General features: G+C 40.2%; 1 protein-coding gene across 1 annotated transcript; it reads right to left on the minus strand.

The window, feature by feature from the left end:
- Positions 1-2775: 2775 nt before the first annotated feature.
- LOC145005038 (cytochrome P450 Tp9025-like) lies at positions 2776-4838 on the minus strand. The gene is made up of 2 exons (XM_078964084.1): positions 3922-4838; positions 2776-3603 (listed from the first exon to the last, which is right to left on the minus strand). Exons 1-2 carry the CDS (start codon positions 4801-4803, stop codon positions 2986-2988), a joined length of 1500 nt encoding a protein of 499 aa, XP_078820210.1. The 5' UTR covers positions 4804-4838; the 3' UTR covers positions 2776-2985.
- Between the last annotated feature and the right edge of the window lie 13486 nt (positions 4839-18324).

The following is an 18324-nucleotide window of genomic DNA, read 5'->3' on the forward strand; positions in this document are numbered from 1 at the left end:
CCACATTACACCCCCACAACCCGAAAATGGCTTAGAAATAACCTAAAGATACCAAAATCCAAGCCCTAAAGTTGATTAAGCACATGGAAAGTCAAGATTGAAGCTTTTTACCTTAAATGAGCTGGATATGGAACACAATCTCTAGATCTTCTAGCTTCAACTGGAACTCCCAAGCTTCTTTCTTCTTCTCGAGCTTCACAACCACCAAAAAATGCACAAAATAGCTTAAGAGCACTCAAAAAGGGCTAGGGTTTCAGTTTAAGGTCTTCTGGAAGTGTGAAGAACGATGGAGGATGATATAGGAGGAGATAAGCTGTTTAAATAGGGCGCAAACCCTCAAATTTAGGGTTTCACTCAGACAACTCCTACTCACCAAGTTGGTCTCCCGACTCGTCGAGTAGGTCACTTAAAATATGCACGTAAAGCCGAGTCTACTCGACGAGTTGGGCCTTCAACTCGCTAAGTCCCAGGGTAAAATACAATAATACTTGGAATTAAATACGTATCAGGAACCAAATGTTACACTAACATTGTTTTAGGTATAACAAAGTGGTAGCACATTGTTTTCTCATGAACTGAGAAGACATCAATGTCCATGAAATCCACATATTTGATTATGTCATCAATGTAAAACCTCTCAGAGAACTTTATGAACATTCCACAATAATGAATCCTCAAGGTGAAGTAATTGTCTATTGCTTATGCAAAAACCAAATAAACATACGAGTTTGGTCTTTACAACATAAACTTATTGTACTTACATCAGTTTGCAATGAGCCCGAGCATAGATTCCACAACATCAAAACCATTTCTATACATAAACCCTAACATTGTAATATTCTAATTGTTGAGAGGTAATGATTGAAGTGTTGGTAAGAAGAAAAAATGGGTTTTTTGGGAGGGATTATAACACTTGGCAATTAAAAGGACGGTTTGTGCGAAATCTAATCTAATTGAAAGACATCGTAGCTATACTAGTAACATGTAAAAGGAGATAAGTACCATTATGTGAGGTGCATGGTGTGGGCAGAAAATGGCCAAAATTAGACGACTGGTTAGAAAAGAACCAAACATGAATTTTTTGGAAACCACATGCACCCTTTCTTAAATTGTCTATTTATAACCAATCTAAAATCAACATTAACATATATGATATACAAACCATGGTCAACCCACGGGGAGTTCAAAGTATGTCTATGAACATAACCTATGTTTATATATATATATATATATATATATATATATATATATATATATATATATATATATATATATATATATATATATATATATATATATATATATATATTAAGTTCTAGTCCAGATGAAATTAGGTTAACATGTTTTACTCAATTATTAGGAGCAACACATCATGCAAGCACTAAGCGGGAAACTCTAAAACTTGGGAAAAAGAAAAGTGGGAAAATCTGAAACTTGGGAAAAAGAAAAAACGCCTCGATTTCTTTGTTTGTTAATTACACTTATGCATGCGCGATAGATAAATGATGGCTAGTGAATTGTCTCTACTTCTTGATAACAACGATCTTATTGTTTGTTTAAAATTAGGTGATTTCAGAAGCAAATCAGAATTTGAGTTCTTACGATCTTACTTCTTTCTGCTTTATTCTTTCTTCTCGAAACCAGAAGCAACAATCCTACTATCTTCTTGAGAATCATTTTTTCACTTCTTACAATCATACATTTGTTCTTGTTTGTCAAAAATAGGATTTTAGAAGCTCCAAATTCAATCCGGCTAAATGTTTCGAAATCAAAAGGTACATGGAGTTTCTGATTTTACATTTTTCTAGATTGTTTTTTGTTTTTAATTTTTTACTTTTTGGTTTCTGAATGATAAACCAGTTTCAAAAATTAGAATGAATTATGTTAGAAGACAATCAATTTTTGATTTTTGAATGAACAAGAAAATAAAATTTTGTGTTTTCCTTTTGGTTTATTTCTATAAGTTTCTGATTTGTAAGAAGTAAATTAGTTTTTTTTATTCTTTTATTCTTTCTAATTCCTATGTACTCAAGTTCATAAGCATTTAAACTACAACTGAATGTCACTTTTTGGATATTCTAAGTTTTAAGGCCTATATTTTTTATCCTTCATAACTAGAAGGATGTAAAAAGAAGCATCAAACAAGGGAAATGTCAACTATGATTGTACTTTTATAATTTGGATTCAAGGACAAACGAGACACAATGAAAATCATCATATTTGTGGGATTCTTGATTCTTGTTCAATTAAATCAAGATTAACGACTTTTTTATTCTTATTTGTATGAGTAAAAAAATATTACTTTACTTGATACTTTATGATTAATCATAATGAATGGTGTTCTACTAATCATGAGAATTTCTTGATTTTTCTATGAATAATCACGAATTCTCATATTTCTTGATTTTTTTTCTTAGGTTTAGCAATAAATACCAACATACTTTTGTGAATTGTTTATTCTAGCATTTTAAATCTTTTCTTCCTATATTGTAATTGAGTATATTTTTAAAAGTACAATGGCTTAATAAAAAAATAAAAATAAAAGTACAATGTTGTAAAAGTAAAATGTTGTAAATAAATAACAATTGTTTGGCTTAAATCTTTAGATTTTCAAGTTTTAGGTCATATTTTTTGTTAAATTGTAGCGGACTTTCCAAATCTCATGGTCTGACCAGATACAAAGACGAAATTTATCCTATACATATCCATATTATACGACAAGTTTTGGACACATATATTCATTTGTATCCTTTAAAACGGCTGTAACTCACAACATAACACACAAACTTCCGACTTTATTTAAGTTGATCCACCACTTCCATTCAAAGCCTAATGTTCTCGCTACACAATAGTAACAAGCCAACATGCAATACGTACTAAACGTACATAAAAATAAATATTGGTCGGTTTCTTCTTCAAAGCTAAATGACCTTTACTCTTACAAAGCTAAATGACCTTTACTCTTACTTGTTTGTAACCCATTGCTCATGAAAACGGAATGAAAACAGCTGGGATTACCTCCAAGGAAGATTTCTTGATTGCAGTGACTCCATGACTCTCAGTCATGTCAATATCTTTAGGAGTCATTCCATTAGGAAGTTCCCAGTTGAAGTGGTATAGCAATCTAGCAAGAGTGAGCTCAATAGAGACCAAACCAAAAGCAATCCCAGGACAAATTCTCCTTCCTCCTCCAAACGGGATATACTCAGGGCTTGTACCGAAGAAATCATACGAAGTCTTCTCAAATCTCTCTGGTTTGAAGGTTTCTGGATCATCCCAATACTCGGGATCAGTTCCGCATGCAAGACCATTAACAATTACTTTCATTTTCTTCGGGATATCATAACCACCAACTTGACACTGCTCCATACATTCCCTTGGGAGTAATAGTGGAATAGTAATGTGAAGCCTTAGTGTTTCTTTGATTATGTGTTTAAGGTAAACCAAACCATTCAATTCACTCTCTAACACTGTTTTCTTTCCCTTGAATACTTCTCTCACTTCCGCTTGTGCCTTCTTCATCACATCAGGGTTTTTCATTAACTCTGTCATTGCCCATTCAATTGTCACAACACTTGTATCAGTGCCTCCGATAAGCATATTCTGCAGTCATTAAAATAACTATTCAGACACCTTTACAAGATAATCAGATACTCATTATAATTCATTCAATCTATGCTATATTTAATTAATAACCTTAATATCATAATATGTACATATTAATTTAAAGCAACAAAACACTTGGGCCAAATAATGAATTAATATTACGTGAGTGTTCACTATCAGTAACCACTTACTAAAAACGTATTCTAGTACTTAACTTGCAGCAAAACAATATTAAAATGGCATAGATATATATATATAGTGGAGTTAGTATATAACATAATTATAAGTCATGGTATATGAAGATTATGGACATACCAGAAAGATGGCCTTGATATTGTTATCGGTGACCGGGAACCGAAGACCACCACGCTCTTTGATGTTGAAAAGAACGTCAACGAGATCGTCTTCCGTAGGTCCAGTTTTTTGTCTTTTGATTCTACGATCCTCAAAGATTTCATTGAAGATTTTATCAAGAGTCTCGTGGATATGATTCAAAGTCGATTTCATTCCAGAAATGACCGAAAGAAAGCTTAACTTAGGAAACAGGTCTGCAATATAAAACCCACTCGATAGTGCCACCACTTGTTCCACCAACTCGATCAATACGTCCTGTTGTCTGCAGTTATTCCCAAACAAACACTTGCACACCACAGTATTATTCATATACATAACCCTTTGTCGTATATGTACAGGCTTTCCAACGCTGGATTGAACGACCTCCGTGAAACGATCGATCTCTTCAGCTCGAAAACCCATAAAGGATTGGACTTTCTTGACACTTAACAGTTCCATGGTGACAATCTTCTTCATTTGTCTCCAGTAATCACTGTAACGCCCAAAAGCGATGTCGATGCCTCCATACAGCAGAATATCGGCAAGAAGTGCATATGGTCTGCTTGCAAGAGCGAGGTCGTTGGTTTTTAGCACTTCTTCAGCTAGCTTAGGCGAAGAGACGACGATCATGGAGATCTGGCCGAGTTGCAGGCTCATGATGGGGCCATATTTCTTGGACAAGTTGAGGAAAGCACGATGTGGCAGTTCTAGACCAATCTGATGGAGGTTTCCGATGATGGGTAGTGTTGGTGGGCCTGGTGGCAGGTTTAGAGCCTTCGAACCCTTGGGTTTTCTGATGAATATGAAGTAAATTGAGATAATGAAAGAGAAAACAATGAGGACGATTGTCATATCGATGGTCATTGTTACTCAAGGAGTGGTGCAAGAGAAGATGGGTAAGCTCAGTATATATGAAGTTCTAATTTTTAACATGGAGCAGCGCTACTTTGACTTTTCAACGTAATCCTATGATCAGATATATATAATATTATATATAACCGAGTTCCACTCAAATGAAAAACTCATGTTTGAGTGCGACAAAAGGAGCTGCTTTATGAAATTTATTTATGGCTTACGTTAAAACAAATAGATTATAGAAATAGTTTAATATTAATAGAATATAAAAATATATAAAGTTTGTATAAATAAAAGAGTGAAATGAACTGGAGTGGAGGAATGACGTAAGACTACTTTCTCCTTCACTCTTCTTTTCTTCCGGTATCCCACTAATCATTATAACAATTTCTTTTTATAATCGTTTGTGTTCCATCTCTATATATTATTTGTATATAGATTTTTTAATTATTTATGTTTATTTTTATATTTTATATAATATTTTGTATTTTTTTTATAATTATTCATCAATTTTATTTCGATATTTTATCAAACAATACATTTTATTCAGCACAAAGCATTGAATAGAATAGAATTGTGAAATTGTTATTTTTAACAGACAATACAATCAGTTAGACGTATAATCAAACAATATAATTTTAGTTAGAAACAGATGCAATCAAAAGCTTCAGACCCAACCAAACCCTAACTATCAAACAATCATTTAATTTTTCTAATAACTTTTTTTCTTTTGATAAACTTATTCGATTCAATAAATATTTAATCAACTTCCATGTGGATCATCTGTATGTTATATGGTATGGAGCAGTGTGTAAAAATAAGATATATTTAACCCAGTGAGGGAATAAAACATTAGTGATCATCAAGGTTTTGAAAATCGAACCGGATGTTGAACGGACCGCTTAACCAGTTCAATGGTTCATTTGGTCCAACCGGTTGGATCTTTCTTAAAATTTATTTATTGAATGGTTCCCAGTTTAACAAGTGTCACGGTCTGTTTTCTGTTTTCGGTACATGGGTAACTGATTTCAAAAATATAGAAATAACAAAGAATTTCGAAAATTTTAATTTTTAAAATTAGATTTTCTAAAGAAAAAATAAAGTTTTCTATAGAAATAGTTTGAAATTTTGAAGTTTTTTAAGTAGTTTCGAAAATTTATATATAATTCAAAATTTATCTAATTCCGATATTTCAAACTTATTCATGATTTTCAAATTTGTTCTTTGTGCTTTTAGGTTGAATTATGATTTTTTTATAATTTTCTAACTTCTTCATTACTTTCAAGCAAAAACTATTTATTTGTATCAATATACGTTGAATTGGTATTAATAGAGAACAATAAAGAAAAAAAAAATGATTTTCTTCAATGAAGTTTTGAGAAAAAAATATGATAGAGAAAATGATTAAGAGAGAAAAAGAGAAAAAAAGAAAGATATTTATGTGGTGGCGATGTAAGGAAGTATTGTCTTTTATTTTTATCTATTATCTAGTTATTCTATTGGCTTGAATTTTTATGGATGTTATATGAAGAGGAAGAAGTTGCATCGAGAAGCTTGGGAACGTGAAACAAGGCTTGGATCTAGAGTTTAGGCTTCCTTTTCTATCATCCAAAGGTATAAAGTTCTTACCTTTATGAATGTTTTTCTAGATCTCTTGTTGGGTTCTTTTATGCTTCCTTTTTGGTCCCAAATGCTCCATTTTGAACACGGCCATGTTCTCGATGATTTGAGTTATTCTTATAGACCCTTTGAGGGGTCCTTAATCATAAAAATGAGCTTCCAATGGCAAGAAGTATCCATGCAATTGGTATAAATGTCTTAATAGATTAAGACCTTGTATTAAGAACTTTTGGATGTCTAAAGTCATAAAGTTGGAGACTTTATGACTCTATTGTGCATTTGGACCATGAATCTGAAGTTTGGGCTTAAGTGCTTAAGCTATTAAGCACTTATCATAGTTTTGGTCTTTACAAGGGTATGCCCCGTGTAGAAGGGGGGTACGCCCCGCGTTCAAGGTCAAACGCCCCATAACCAGTCAATGCGAGGCTCGTGTACACCCCGCATACGCGACTGTGTTGGTCTTTTTCGTTTTGGGCTTCGATTTTGAGTTTGGTTGCTTTAGGCTTTGTTGGTCCGTCTGGGATTTTATGGTTTGGGCTTTTGGCTTGCTGGATCTTCTTGAGTGAAGACCATGGATGGAATTAGGTCCAATTTTGAAAATCGAGCCATAATTGGGCTTAAGGAGTTTATTTTGATGTTAGGCCTTTTGTCATTAGTTGGGCCTTGGCTTTAGGTCATGCTTGAGGAAGGGTAATGAATTGGACTCATAGTATGAGTTAGTGGCTAGATGTTGATGAATTGTCATTTTGGTATCTGTTAGCGCGTGTGTCTTAGCGGATTTACAATCAGATATTGTTCATGGAATCAGTTGATGATGGGGTGTTGTCTTGATGTTGGCGGTTCGGGGATCTGGCAGCCAACAGTTAGGGATTGTGTAACGACCCAATTTTCACGTCCGAAAATTTTGTTCGAAAACATTACTTTAGAAAACATTAGCAATTAAAAACTTTGTTTGATCAAACCATAACATAACGTAAACCATGTCTAAAAGCCAAACCATACAACCCATCAAAATATCAGAGTACAAATCCCAGTGAATCTCGTAAATGCGGAAACCAAAGTGTGTGCATGATGTGCCGCTACCGCGCCAGCTCCTTCCCCTTCGGTGAAGAGGTACCTGAAAACAAAACTGTAAAACGTAAGCACAAAGCTTAGTGAGTTCCCCCAACGTACCACATACCATACAAACACATAACATGCATACTGCCAGGCTATTCTGGGGTGCCTGACTACCCGGTACGGCCATTCTGGGGTGCCGACCTACCCATACAGCCATTCTGGGGTGCCGTCCTACCCGTGTCAAGCCATTCTGGGGTGCTGACTACCCATGTCAAGCCATTCTAGGGTGCTGACTACCCATCGGTCCTAACAACCGATCCTCGGGGACTGGTCCCCTCCTACTACCTCTATCGCATAACATAACAGGCCAACATACAAACATATCATCACATACTGTCAGACATTTATGGGGTGTCTGACTACCCTGCGGTCCTAACAACCGAACTCTACTACTATCGCATATAACGTATCATGCTAGCATATAACATATCAGGTAATAGCAAACCCAGGTGATATCACAAAGACAATCATCTATCATATGTCTCCTACTGGTGGGTCGGCATTGTGGCCTTAGACCCACCACTACTAGAAGGTAACTCACCTCAATGTAGCTGTTGAACTGATCGGGAACTGACTGATTGCTGTTGGTGCTGCTCCGGAAATCCTCCGGCTGCAATTCCCACAACATACTCAATCAAACACTGCTAACTGTCCTTTGGGTAAAATGACCATTTCACCCTAGGTCTAGCCCTGAGTCCAAGTCAGAGTCAACTTTCAGTTGACCCGACTTGCCGAGTTGGCTCACCAACTCGCCGAGTTCCTATCCAGACGATTGTCCTGAGTCCCTGATTCTACTCGTCGAGTTAGGCTATGACTCGACGAGTTCTTCTTCTAAACTGACATTGAAGTTCTTCGTCCTACTCGCCGAGTTGTATGAACAACTCGTCGAGTTCATCTTCATCCGATGAACACTCATGCTTAGACTCGCCGAGTTGTATGAACAACTCGTCGAGTCTGTTCTTGATCTATGAAGATTGCCTTGGACTCGTCGAGCCAGGCCATGTCTCGCTGAGTCCTACCATGGGTGAGTTCAACTTCCAACTCACCGAGTCACCCCCTATGACTCACTGCTCAAACTCGATACAGCATAAAGGGACCAATTCGGTGACTCGCGAGCAGACTCGCCGAGTCACATGAACGACTCGCCGAGTCGTCGCCATGCATCCATTAAATACACCGATTTTTTTGATTTCAGTCCATGCCATTCATAGATCTGGGCTTCTAAGACACGAATCACACGTAAAGTTTCCAACTTTACGTGTAAATATTCACCAATATGGATTTTAGGGCTCAAAGTGCACCAAAAGGGGTAGATCAAGGGCTTTCATGCAATATGACCCCATAAAGGCATTAGATCCAAGCTCCAGGGACTAAATCATGCTTAGGTCTAAAGGCTAACAACTTATTACAACCCACAATGCACAAACAAGCTTGGCGAATGGCTCAAGAAGGACTTCCATGAAGCTGAAAGAGACTACAAGCTTGAAAACAGAGGGGAAACGAGCTATACCTCAAGGAAAACGTTGAGATGACAAAAGATGCCTGGCCTCCTTCTCCTCTTCTTGATCTACTCTTCTTTCTCCTCAAAATATTCAAGAACACACCAAAACACTTCAATCTCTCAAGGAAATAAGGGTATAAACGATGTTGGGAGCTCTGAGGGTGAATGGGGGAGAGTTTGGGGCGGAAATGAGGGTTTAAATAGGGTGCAAACCCTTGAAATTTAGGGTTTCATCCAGCCATCGGTGACTCGCCGAGTCCAGGATATGGACTCGCCGAGTCGCCAACTTAAACATGTCCTGAGTCTCGTCCCTACTCGGCGAGTTGGACCTATGACTCGCTGAGTCCAAGGCTAAAATGGGAAATACTCAAATAAAATTTACATACTAGGAACCATGTGCTACAAATCTCCCCCACTTATTTTAGACTTCGTCCTCGAAGTCTGCTGCTCGATCCTGAAACAGCTCGGGGTAATGCTCCATCAGCTCCCAAGTCCATTCCAAACCCTTGCGGTGCTGCCATTGCACCTTCACTAGTTCTACCCTCTTGTTCCTCAAATCCTTCGACTTCGTGTCGAGTATTGCGACTAGGCGCTCAATGTAATTCAAGTTGTCATCAACCTGAATATCCTCCAACGGTACTACCGCTGAATCGTCCACTAGGCACTTCCGCAGCTGAGAAACATGGAAAGTGCTGTGGATCTGACTGAGCTCGGCTGGCAGATCCAGCCTATACGCCACCTTGCCCACCCGGGCTACAACCCTGAACGGTCCGATGAATCTTGGGCCCAACTTGCCCCGCTTCCTGAATCGAATGACGCCTTTCCAAGGAGACACTTTCAGGAGAACCATATCCCCGACTTGGAACTCCAAGTCAGATCGACGCTTGTCGGCGTAACTTTTCTGCCGACTCTGAGCAGTCTGAAGTCTGCTCCGAACCTGCTGGATCCTTTCGGTCATCTCGAGCACCACCTCGGTGCTTCCCATGACTCTCTGGCCAACTTCACCCCAGCATATCGGGGTTCTGCACCTCCGCCCGTACAACATCTCGAATGGTGGTCGGTCAATACTCGCGTGGTAGCTGTTGTTGTATGAGAACTCATCCAGGGGAAGATAGGTATCCCAGCTACCACCGAAATCTAACACACACGCCCGCAACATGTCCTCCAGAGTCTGGATGGTCCGCTCACTCTGACCATCCGTCTGCGGGTGAAAGGCAGTGCTAAAATGCAATCGAGTGCCCAACTCGTCATGAAACTTCTTCCAAAATCTGGAAGTGAAACGCACATCCCTGTCCGAGATCACCAATACCGGCACCCCGTGACACGCCACGATCTCCCTGATATAGATATCGTCCAATTTCTCGGCCGATATGATCTCCTGAATCAGAATAAAGTGAGCACTCTTGGTCAGTCGGTCCACGATGACCCAAATCGAATCCACTCCACGCGCGATCCTGGGAAGCTTTGTAAAAAAATCCATGGTGATGTCTTCCCATTTCCACAGTGGAATGTCCAACGGCTGCATCTTACCATGCGGTCTCTAATGTTCGGCCTTGACCTTCCTGCAGGTCAAGCACCGCTCAACGTACCATGTCACATCCTGCTTCATGCAGGGCCACCAATAGTTCAGACGGAGATCCCTATACATCTTCGTCGCCCCGGGATGAATAGAGAATCGGGACTTGTGCGCCTCATCCATCAAAATCTGGCGAACGCCCCCGTGATACGGCACCCACACCCTATGGTGTAGTGTAAATAGACCCCGGCTATCATAATCAAAGGAGGACACCTGACCCACCACAGGCTCGCTCTTCCGATGCTCCTCCTTGATAGCCTCCTGTTGAGCCTCCCGAATCCGCTCCAATAGGGGAGTCACTACGGTCATCCTCATGCATACGTCCCTGATCGACGCCGCCTTGCGGCTAAGCGCATCGTGTAACGCCTGGGTTTTCAGGGCTAAGCATTTTTGTCAATGTAATAGTCTAGGTCAACTATTGTAACTCTTTTTGAAGTAATAAATATGAAATATTTGAGTATTATGTGAATTATGTGTGTTTATGTGTTTATTATTTAATTATAAATGTATAATTAATAAAGAATAAAAATGAGCGTCAAAATTAAAGTGTGAGATAATCCCGATATCTCTACATAAAGTTGTAGAATATGTCTCAAGGTTTCCGTGCATATAAAGAATGCCGAAATCCGAGCTATAAAGAAGAAGTTATGGCCCGCCGAAGTTTTACGACAAAACCGGCACGACACCGGGAAACGTAAATAGTGAATTTACGATAGAAGACTTTTTAGCCTTAGCAATCTAAACAAAAGTCGTAGAATATGTTAAACTAAGAACATCGATAAAAAGAACGCCCAAATCTGACTTCGTATGAAGAAGTTATGATTTTTCTAAGATTCGGCTTAGCAGTGCACGGCCTGAAACTCGAATTTTAGTTCGAGCGGTTTTTGGCTTACGCAACATAAATGAGAGTTGAAGATCTCATTAATAGGAAATCAACGGTAAAAAGACAGACAAAAACAGAGTCCGTATGTAGAAGTTATTAATTTTACGCAGACGTTTAACAGTATAATCTCCTTGTACTGTTAAATTTAAGATCGGTCGAGAATTAGCTGACGGTGTCAAAATGAAAGTTGTAGATCTTATTATTACCTACGCGTGGATATAAAGAATGTAAAAAACGGAGGTCGTATGTGAAAGTTACGGATTTTAGAAGTCGGAAGTGTGCTGTGCGAAAATGGGTGATGTGGCACAATCTTGGCCATTGCTTTCTCCCCAAGGCTTGCCACCAGATGGTGACATGTGGCACCAAGTTCAGCCACATTTCACCCTATAAATACCACCTCTCCCACCCTCATTTTCTTCACACCTTTCCCATTCTTTCTTCTCTTTACTCTCTCTCTCTCTCTAGAACCTCTCTCTAGCCCCGAAATCCCCCGAAAAGCCTAGGGAACCTCCCTAGCACGAGGCGGAAGCCCCGGAGTGCTCGAAGGCTCTGAGAAGAAGAGCTTTTCGGCTCGGGAACGCTGCTCCAAGCAAAGCCCGGTTTTCTATAAAACCCGCTGTAAGTGAGCTACGCCTACGCTATTTTTAATATAACTTTTATTTAATTATAGTAACGTTATTAGGAACTTATAATAAATACTTGGGCTATTATTATGGGTTATATAAGTATTTTTTTGATGCTTATATAATAATAATAATAGCTAGACTATTAATTAGTCTCGACGAATAATAAACTAAACTCTAGTGGTAATAATACTAGGTTTCGTCGAAGAAAAATTCTTTTTAAGAAGCGAAGCGCTATCTGAGTTCGGAATCACCACCTTTTCCGGTGAGTGCATAGTTACCTTCAACTTACACATAGATATGAAGTATTTTATATAAATTACGTGCTATGTGTGCATATTATCTGAATACTTGCTATCTATGCTAGATGAACGTTGTTATACATGTTTTCAATGATTTAAACTGTATATGTATTTTATATCTACGAAAATGTTGGGGTAAAACATGGGTAGATGTAATAGGTGATGTGTGATAAAATGATGAGAGGCCTCGATGTTGTTGTTGTTGATCCAGTCATCTAGCGGAGTATAGATGACGACCACGGACTCTTCTAGACAGTCCAGTGGAACACTAGCAGGTTCGCAACCTGTAGGTGTTGTGAACGATGTGTTCACCGGTGTACTCCATCCCCCACATGGTTGCCTATTAGGACATTTATTGCTAAGGAATCCCCTTAGCAGTAGTGTCCGTCCCGATGATGATCCTTAGGCTAGGTCCCTTATGATAGGTGTTTAGGGACGTAAAGTGAGGATAACGGGAACGGGTAATCGGGTTATTGTTGATTGATGAAATTAATAAACTTATTGTGGGTTGAAAACCCTATGTGCTCACCAGGCTCCCAAGCCTGACCCACTCAGTTTTATGCATTACAGGTAGTGGCGCATGAGCATAGGTGTGATGTTTTGGACGAGGGATTACGGATATAGGCCTGTAGATATGAAATAATGTAGTAAGGCTTATATTGTACTGTTTATACTTTTGATCTGTACGAACATGACATCCCGAGTCTTTTAATGAAATACATTTCTATGGAAATGCTTTTGATAAATCTTTATCATATTATTGTTTTGGGACAAATTCCGCAACCCTTTTATTAAAAGATAACTCTGATTTTGAAATAAAGTATAAACAAAACCGGTCTTTTCTGGCCGTGATTTTGGGGATGTCACAGTTGGTATCAGAGCATTAGTTTAAGCGAACTAGGAATTTGTAGGATTTCTAGACTTAAACTTAGAATGCTAAGCGATGATTGTGAGGTGTGAGCACTAGCTTATTTTAGGAATTGTGCCTAAAATGCTATTATGTGCTAAATGTTTTATGCATGATATGCTGTTATTTTGTTCGGGATCTATGGTCTGTTGCCGACCGGATCTGGAACCTTATGTGTTTAGGATTCTAAACGTACGACTACGATATTAGAACTAGCATGTAAACGTTTCGGAGTGATAAGGACGATTTAAAACGTCTCTCCTAAATAAAGATCTAAATCCACCTTATTCGGTATATAGATCAAGATGGTAAGGACCCGTAGAGGAAACGTAAACGCAAATGGGAACGGACACCAACCCCCCCGTGATCGAGCAAATACTAGTTGTGGAAGCCGCTGCCGGACCAATAACGATGGCCGGAGTGCAAGCGATGATCCAGGCAATGTTGGATCGTCAAATGGAGGAAACCAGGCGTTTGCTCCAGCAAAATCGAGAGGAAGCGACTATTCAGCTCGAACAGCCCGAGTTGAACGAAGGGCAGACTGAAGAAGGAAACTACAGTGGGACTATTGGTCAAGCCAACCCACCGATAGTTAGGCAAAACCACCAGGATGGAGGAAATGATGGACGTGGATGCAAATACAAGGATTTCATGGCATCCAAGCCACCGAGTCTATCCGGAAGCCCGACGCCGGTGGAAGTCATGAACTGGATCTCTGAGATGGAGACAATGTTTGAGAGTTGCGAGTGTAGCAATAGGTAGAAGACTGCTCTTGCAGTTCCTCTATTGAAATCTGGAGTACTAAGCTGGTGGAAGCTATTAGCTGATTCAATGCCCAAAGGTGAAGCAAGCAAAATGTCGTGGGAGGATTTTCTGGTACAGTTGAAGATGCAATACTGCTCTGAGCAGGATCTTCTGGAGATCAGCAACGAATTCCAGAATCTGAAGAAGGGAAGAATGAGCGTTACTGAATACGCTGCAAGCTTTACTGAGAAAATGAAGCTTGTTCCTCACCTCGTCCCAACTGAACTCTCCAAGGTTAACAAATTTGCCCTCGGATTACCAGCGGACTTCGGTACAATGGTCAAGCAAACTACCACTTTGAAAGCTGCCATCTGGGCTGCTAAGAATGTGGAGACCCAGATACGAGAAAAGGGTCTGGAGAGAGCAGAAGTGGGAGAGAAACGGAAATTTGACGGATCCTCGAGGTCCGGTAAGAAAGGTAGATTCTCGAAGTCTAGTTCGAGAGGAGGAGGATCAGAAGCAAAGTGGTGTGACAAGTGCAAGAAGAAGCACTCTGGGAAGTGTGATGGAGGGGTCACTTGTTACAAATGCGGAAAGCCTGGGCACTATGCCAACGAATGCACTCTTAACCAGAAGGCCTGTTATGGGTGTAATGAAGAAGGGCACATTTTGAAGGACTGCCCGAAGAAGAAGGAGGCAGGAAGACCCAACATACCACCAAAGCCGAAGGCGAGAGCCTTCCAGATGACGCTCGAGGCTGCAAAGGAGGCAACAGACGTCGCTTCAGGTACCTTTCTTGTAAATGGTTTGCCTGCAAATATACTGTTTGATTCCGGAGCCAACTACTCCTTTGTGTCGCATAAATTTAGTGCGAAATTAGCATTACCTGTAGAAAAAATTGATAACGCCCTAATTGTAGAAGTTGCCAGTGGCAAATTCGTACCTGTTAGTAATCGTATTAGGAACATCGTCATTGACCTAAACGGAAACGAATTCCAGGAGGAACTATTACCCATAGAGTTAAACGGTTTCGACATCGTTTTGGGTATGGATTGGCTTAGCGCCAACGATGCCGAGATATTATGCCGAAAGAAGATAGTTAGGATAAACCCACCCGGAAAAGAATCATTTATGGTGTACGGGGACAAACGCAGAGTGAGTTCTGGAATCATATCCTTGATGAAAGCTAGGAAATTTTTGTCCAAGGGATGTGCATCGTACTTGGCATTCGTAATCGATGCTAAGAAAGAAAAGAAAGAGGTGCAGAATATACCGGTTGTGTGCGATTATCCGGAAGTCTTTCCCGAAGATCTTCCTGGATTACCACCTGATAGGCAAGTAGAATTTCGTATAGACTTATTACCAGGAACAACACCGATAGCAAAGGCACCTTACCGATTAGCACCGACGGAGATGAAGGAGCTCATGATGCAACTTCAGGAGCTGTTGGATAGCGGTTTCATTCGACCTAGTTCATCACCCTGGGGAGCTCCGGTGTTATTCGTGAAGAAGAAGGACAGAAGCATGAGGATGTGCATAGACTACCGAGAGTTGAATAAGGCAACGGTGAAGAACAAGTATCCATTACCGAGGATTGATGATCTATTCGATCAGCTGCAAGGTTCGAGCTACTTCACAAAGATCGATCTTAGGTCAGGATATCATCAGCTGAAGGTGAGAGAGCAGGATATTGAGAAGACTGCATTCAGAACAAGATATGGACACTACGAGTTCTTGGTTATGTCGTTCGGACTAACCAATGCTCCCGCAGCATTCATGGAATTGATGAATAGGGTTTGTAAACCATTCCTCGATAAATCTGTGATAGTGTTCATCGACGACATTCTCATTTACTCGAAAAGCCAGGAGGAGCATGGCAAGCATCTACGAGAAGTGTTGGAGGTGTTAAAGAAGGAGAAGCTTTTTGCAAAGTTCTCCAAATGCGACTTTTGGATACGGGAAGTCCAATTCTTGGGTCATGTTGTTAACCAAGAAGGAATAATGGTTGACCCTGCCAAGATCGAAGCTGTAATGAAGTGGGAACGTCCGAAGAATCCCACGGAGATTCGAAGCTTTCTAGGATTAGCCGGATATTACCGACGATTTATCCAAGGCTTTTCTTTGATAGCTGCTCCATTAACAGCTTTGACCCATAAAGGAGCTACGTATACATGGAGTGAGAAACATGATGAGGCGTTCGAGAAGCTAAAGAAGAAGTTATGTGAAGCGCCGATACTTTCTCTACCCGATGGAGTCGAAGATTTCGCAGTTTATAGTGATGCATCTGGAGTCGGGTTAGGTTGTGTTCTGACCCAAAGAGAAAAGGTGATAGCATACGCATCTCGACAATTGAAAGAGCACGAAAAGAACTACCCCACTCATGATCTGGAGTTGGCAGCGGTAGTATTCGCCTTAAAGATATGGAGGCATTACCTCTACGGCACGAAGTGCAAGCTCTTCACTGATCATAAGAGTCTCCAGTATCTCTTTAATCAGAAGGAGTTGAACATGAGGCAACGACGCTGGCTAGAACTTCTCAAGGACTACGACTGTGAGATACTTTACCACCAAGGTAAAGCAAATATTGTTGCTGATGCTCTCAGTCGGAAAGTCAATCTTGAAAGAAGAAGGCCAAGAGCGTTAAGAATTGAAGTCGTCTCGACGATTGTGGAAAGTATCAGGAAAGCTCAAGAAGAAGCCTTAGAAAAGAATGATCGAAAGGAAGAACGTTTGGGAAAAACGTTAGTGTTCGGTACGAACAGTCGAGGACTGAAGGTATTCCAAGATCGAATTTGGGTACCTAAGACGGGAGGAATAAGAGATCTTCTAATGGAAGAAGCACACAAGACCATGTACTCGATTCATCCCGGTAGCACTAAAATGTATAGGGACCTAAAACCCTACTACTGGTGGCCGACGATGAAGCTCGATGTTGCGAAGTATGTGGCTGAGTGCGTAACATGTGCGAGGGTTAAGGCACAACATCAAAAACCGTATGGGAGTTTAGAACCCTTACCTGTACCCATGGGTAAATGGGAAGACATCACCATGGATTTTGTGACTAAACTGCCCAGAACGAAGAATGGTCACGACATGATTTGGGTAGTCGTGGATCGTTTCACCAAGAGTGCACACTTCATAGCAGCCAACGAGAAGTGGTCTATGGATAAGCTCGCAAATGCTTACGTGAAGGAAATTGTAAGACTTCACGGTGTCCCTCTTACGATTGTGTCAGATCGTGATAATCGTTTCACGTCAAGGTTTTGGAGGAGTCTACAAGAGGAGTTGGGTACAAAGTTGTGTTTGAGTACTGCTTACCATCCGCAAACTGATGGTCAGAGTGAAAGAACGATTCAGACGTTGGAAGATATGCTGAGAGCATGTACCCTCGAATTCCAAGGGAATTGGGACGAGCACTTACCTCTGGTAGAATTTTCCTACAACAATAGTTTTCACTCGAGCATCAAGATGGCTCCTTATCAAGCCTTGTATGGGCAGAAGTGGCGTACGCCGTCTTGTTGGCTTGAAGTCGGAGAGAAGCAATTTATGGGCCCCGAGATAGTCCATGAGACTGCTGAGAAATTGAAGGTGATTAGGGAAAGAATGTTAGCAGCTCAGGATCGTCAGAAGAGCTATGCCGACAAGAAAAGACGACCGATAACCTTCGAAGTTGGGGATTCCGTTTTACTTAAAGTCTCACCGTGGAAGGGACTTATACGATTTGGGAAACGAGGAAAGTTGAGTCCAAGGTTTATTGGACCATTCAAAGTTCTTCAGAGGATTGGGAACCAAGCTTACAAGCTGGAATTGCCCGAAGAACTCAATGGTATTCATAACACCTTCCATGTGTGTTATTTGAGGAAATTCATGGGAGATGTTCCCGACATAATTCCAATCTCGGAATTAAGGATGGATGAGAATAAAAGGCTGATCGAAGAGCCTGAGGCAATTATTGACCGTAAGACTAAGAAGTTACGACGCAAGATGGTCGACTTGGTGCTAGTCCGATGGAAACATTCGAATGGGCCGAATCTCACTTGGGAAACAGAGGATGACATGATGAGTCGCTATCCACATCTGTTTGCTGATGCATGATTCCGGGACGGAATCATCCTAAGGGGGTGAGAATTGTAACGCCTGGGTTTTCAGGGCTAAGCATTTTTGTCAATGTAATAGTCTAGGTCAACTATTGTAACTCTTTTTGAAGTAATAAATATGAAATATTTGAGTATTATGTGAATTATGTGTGTTTATG

This window comes from Lactuca saligna, chromosome 7 (genome assembly GCF_052625555.1).
Source record: "Lactuca saligna cultivar CGN05327 chromosome 7, ASM5262555v1, whole genome shotgun sequence".
NCBI classification, from domain to species: Eukaryota; Viridiplantae; Streptophyta; class Magnoliopsida; order Asterales; family Asteraceae; genus Lactuca; species Lactuca saligna.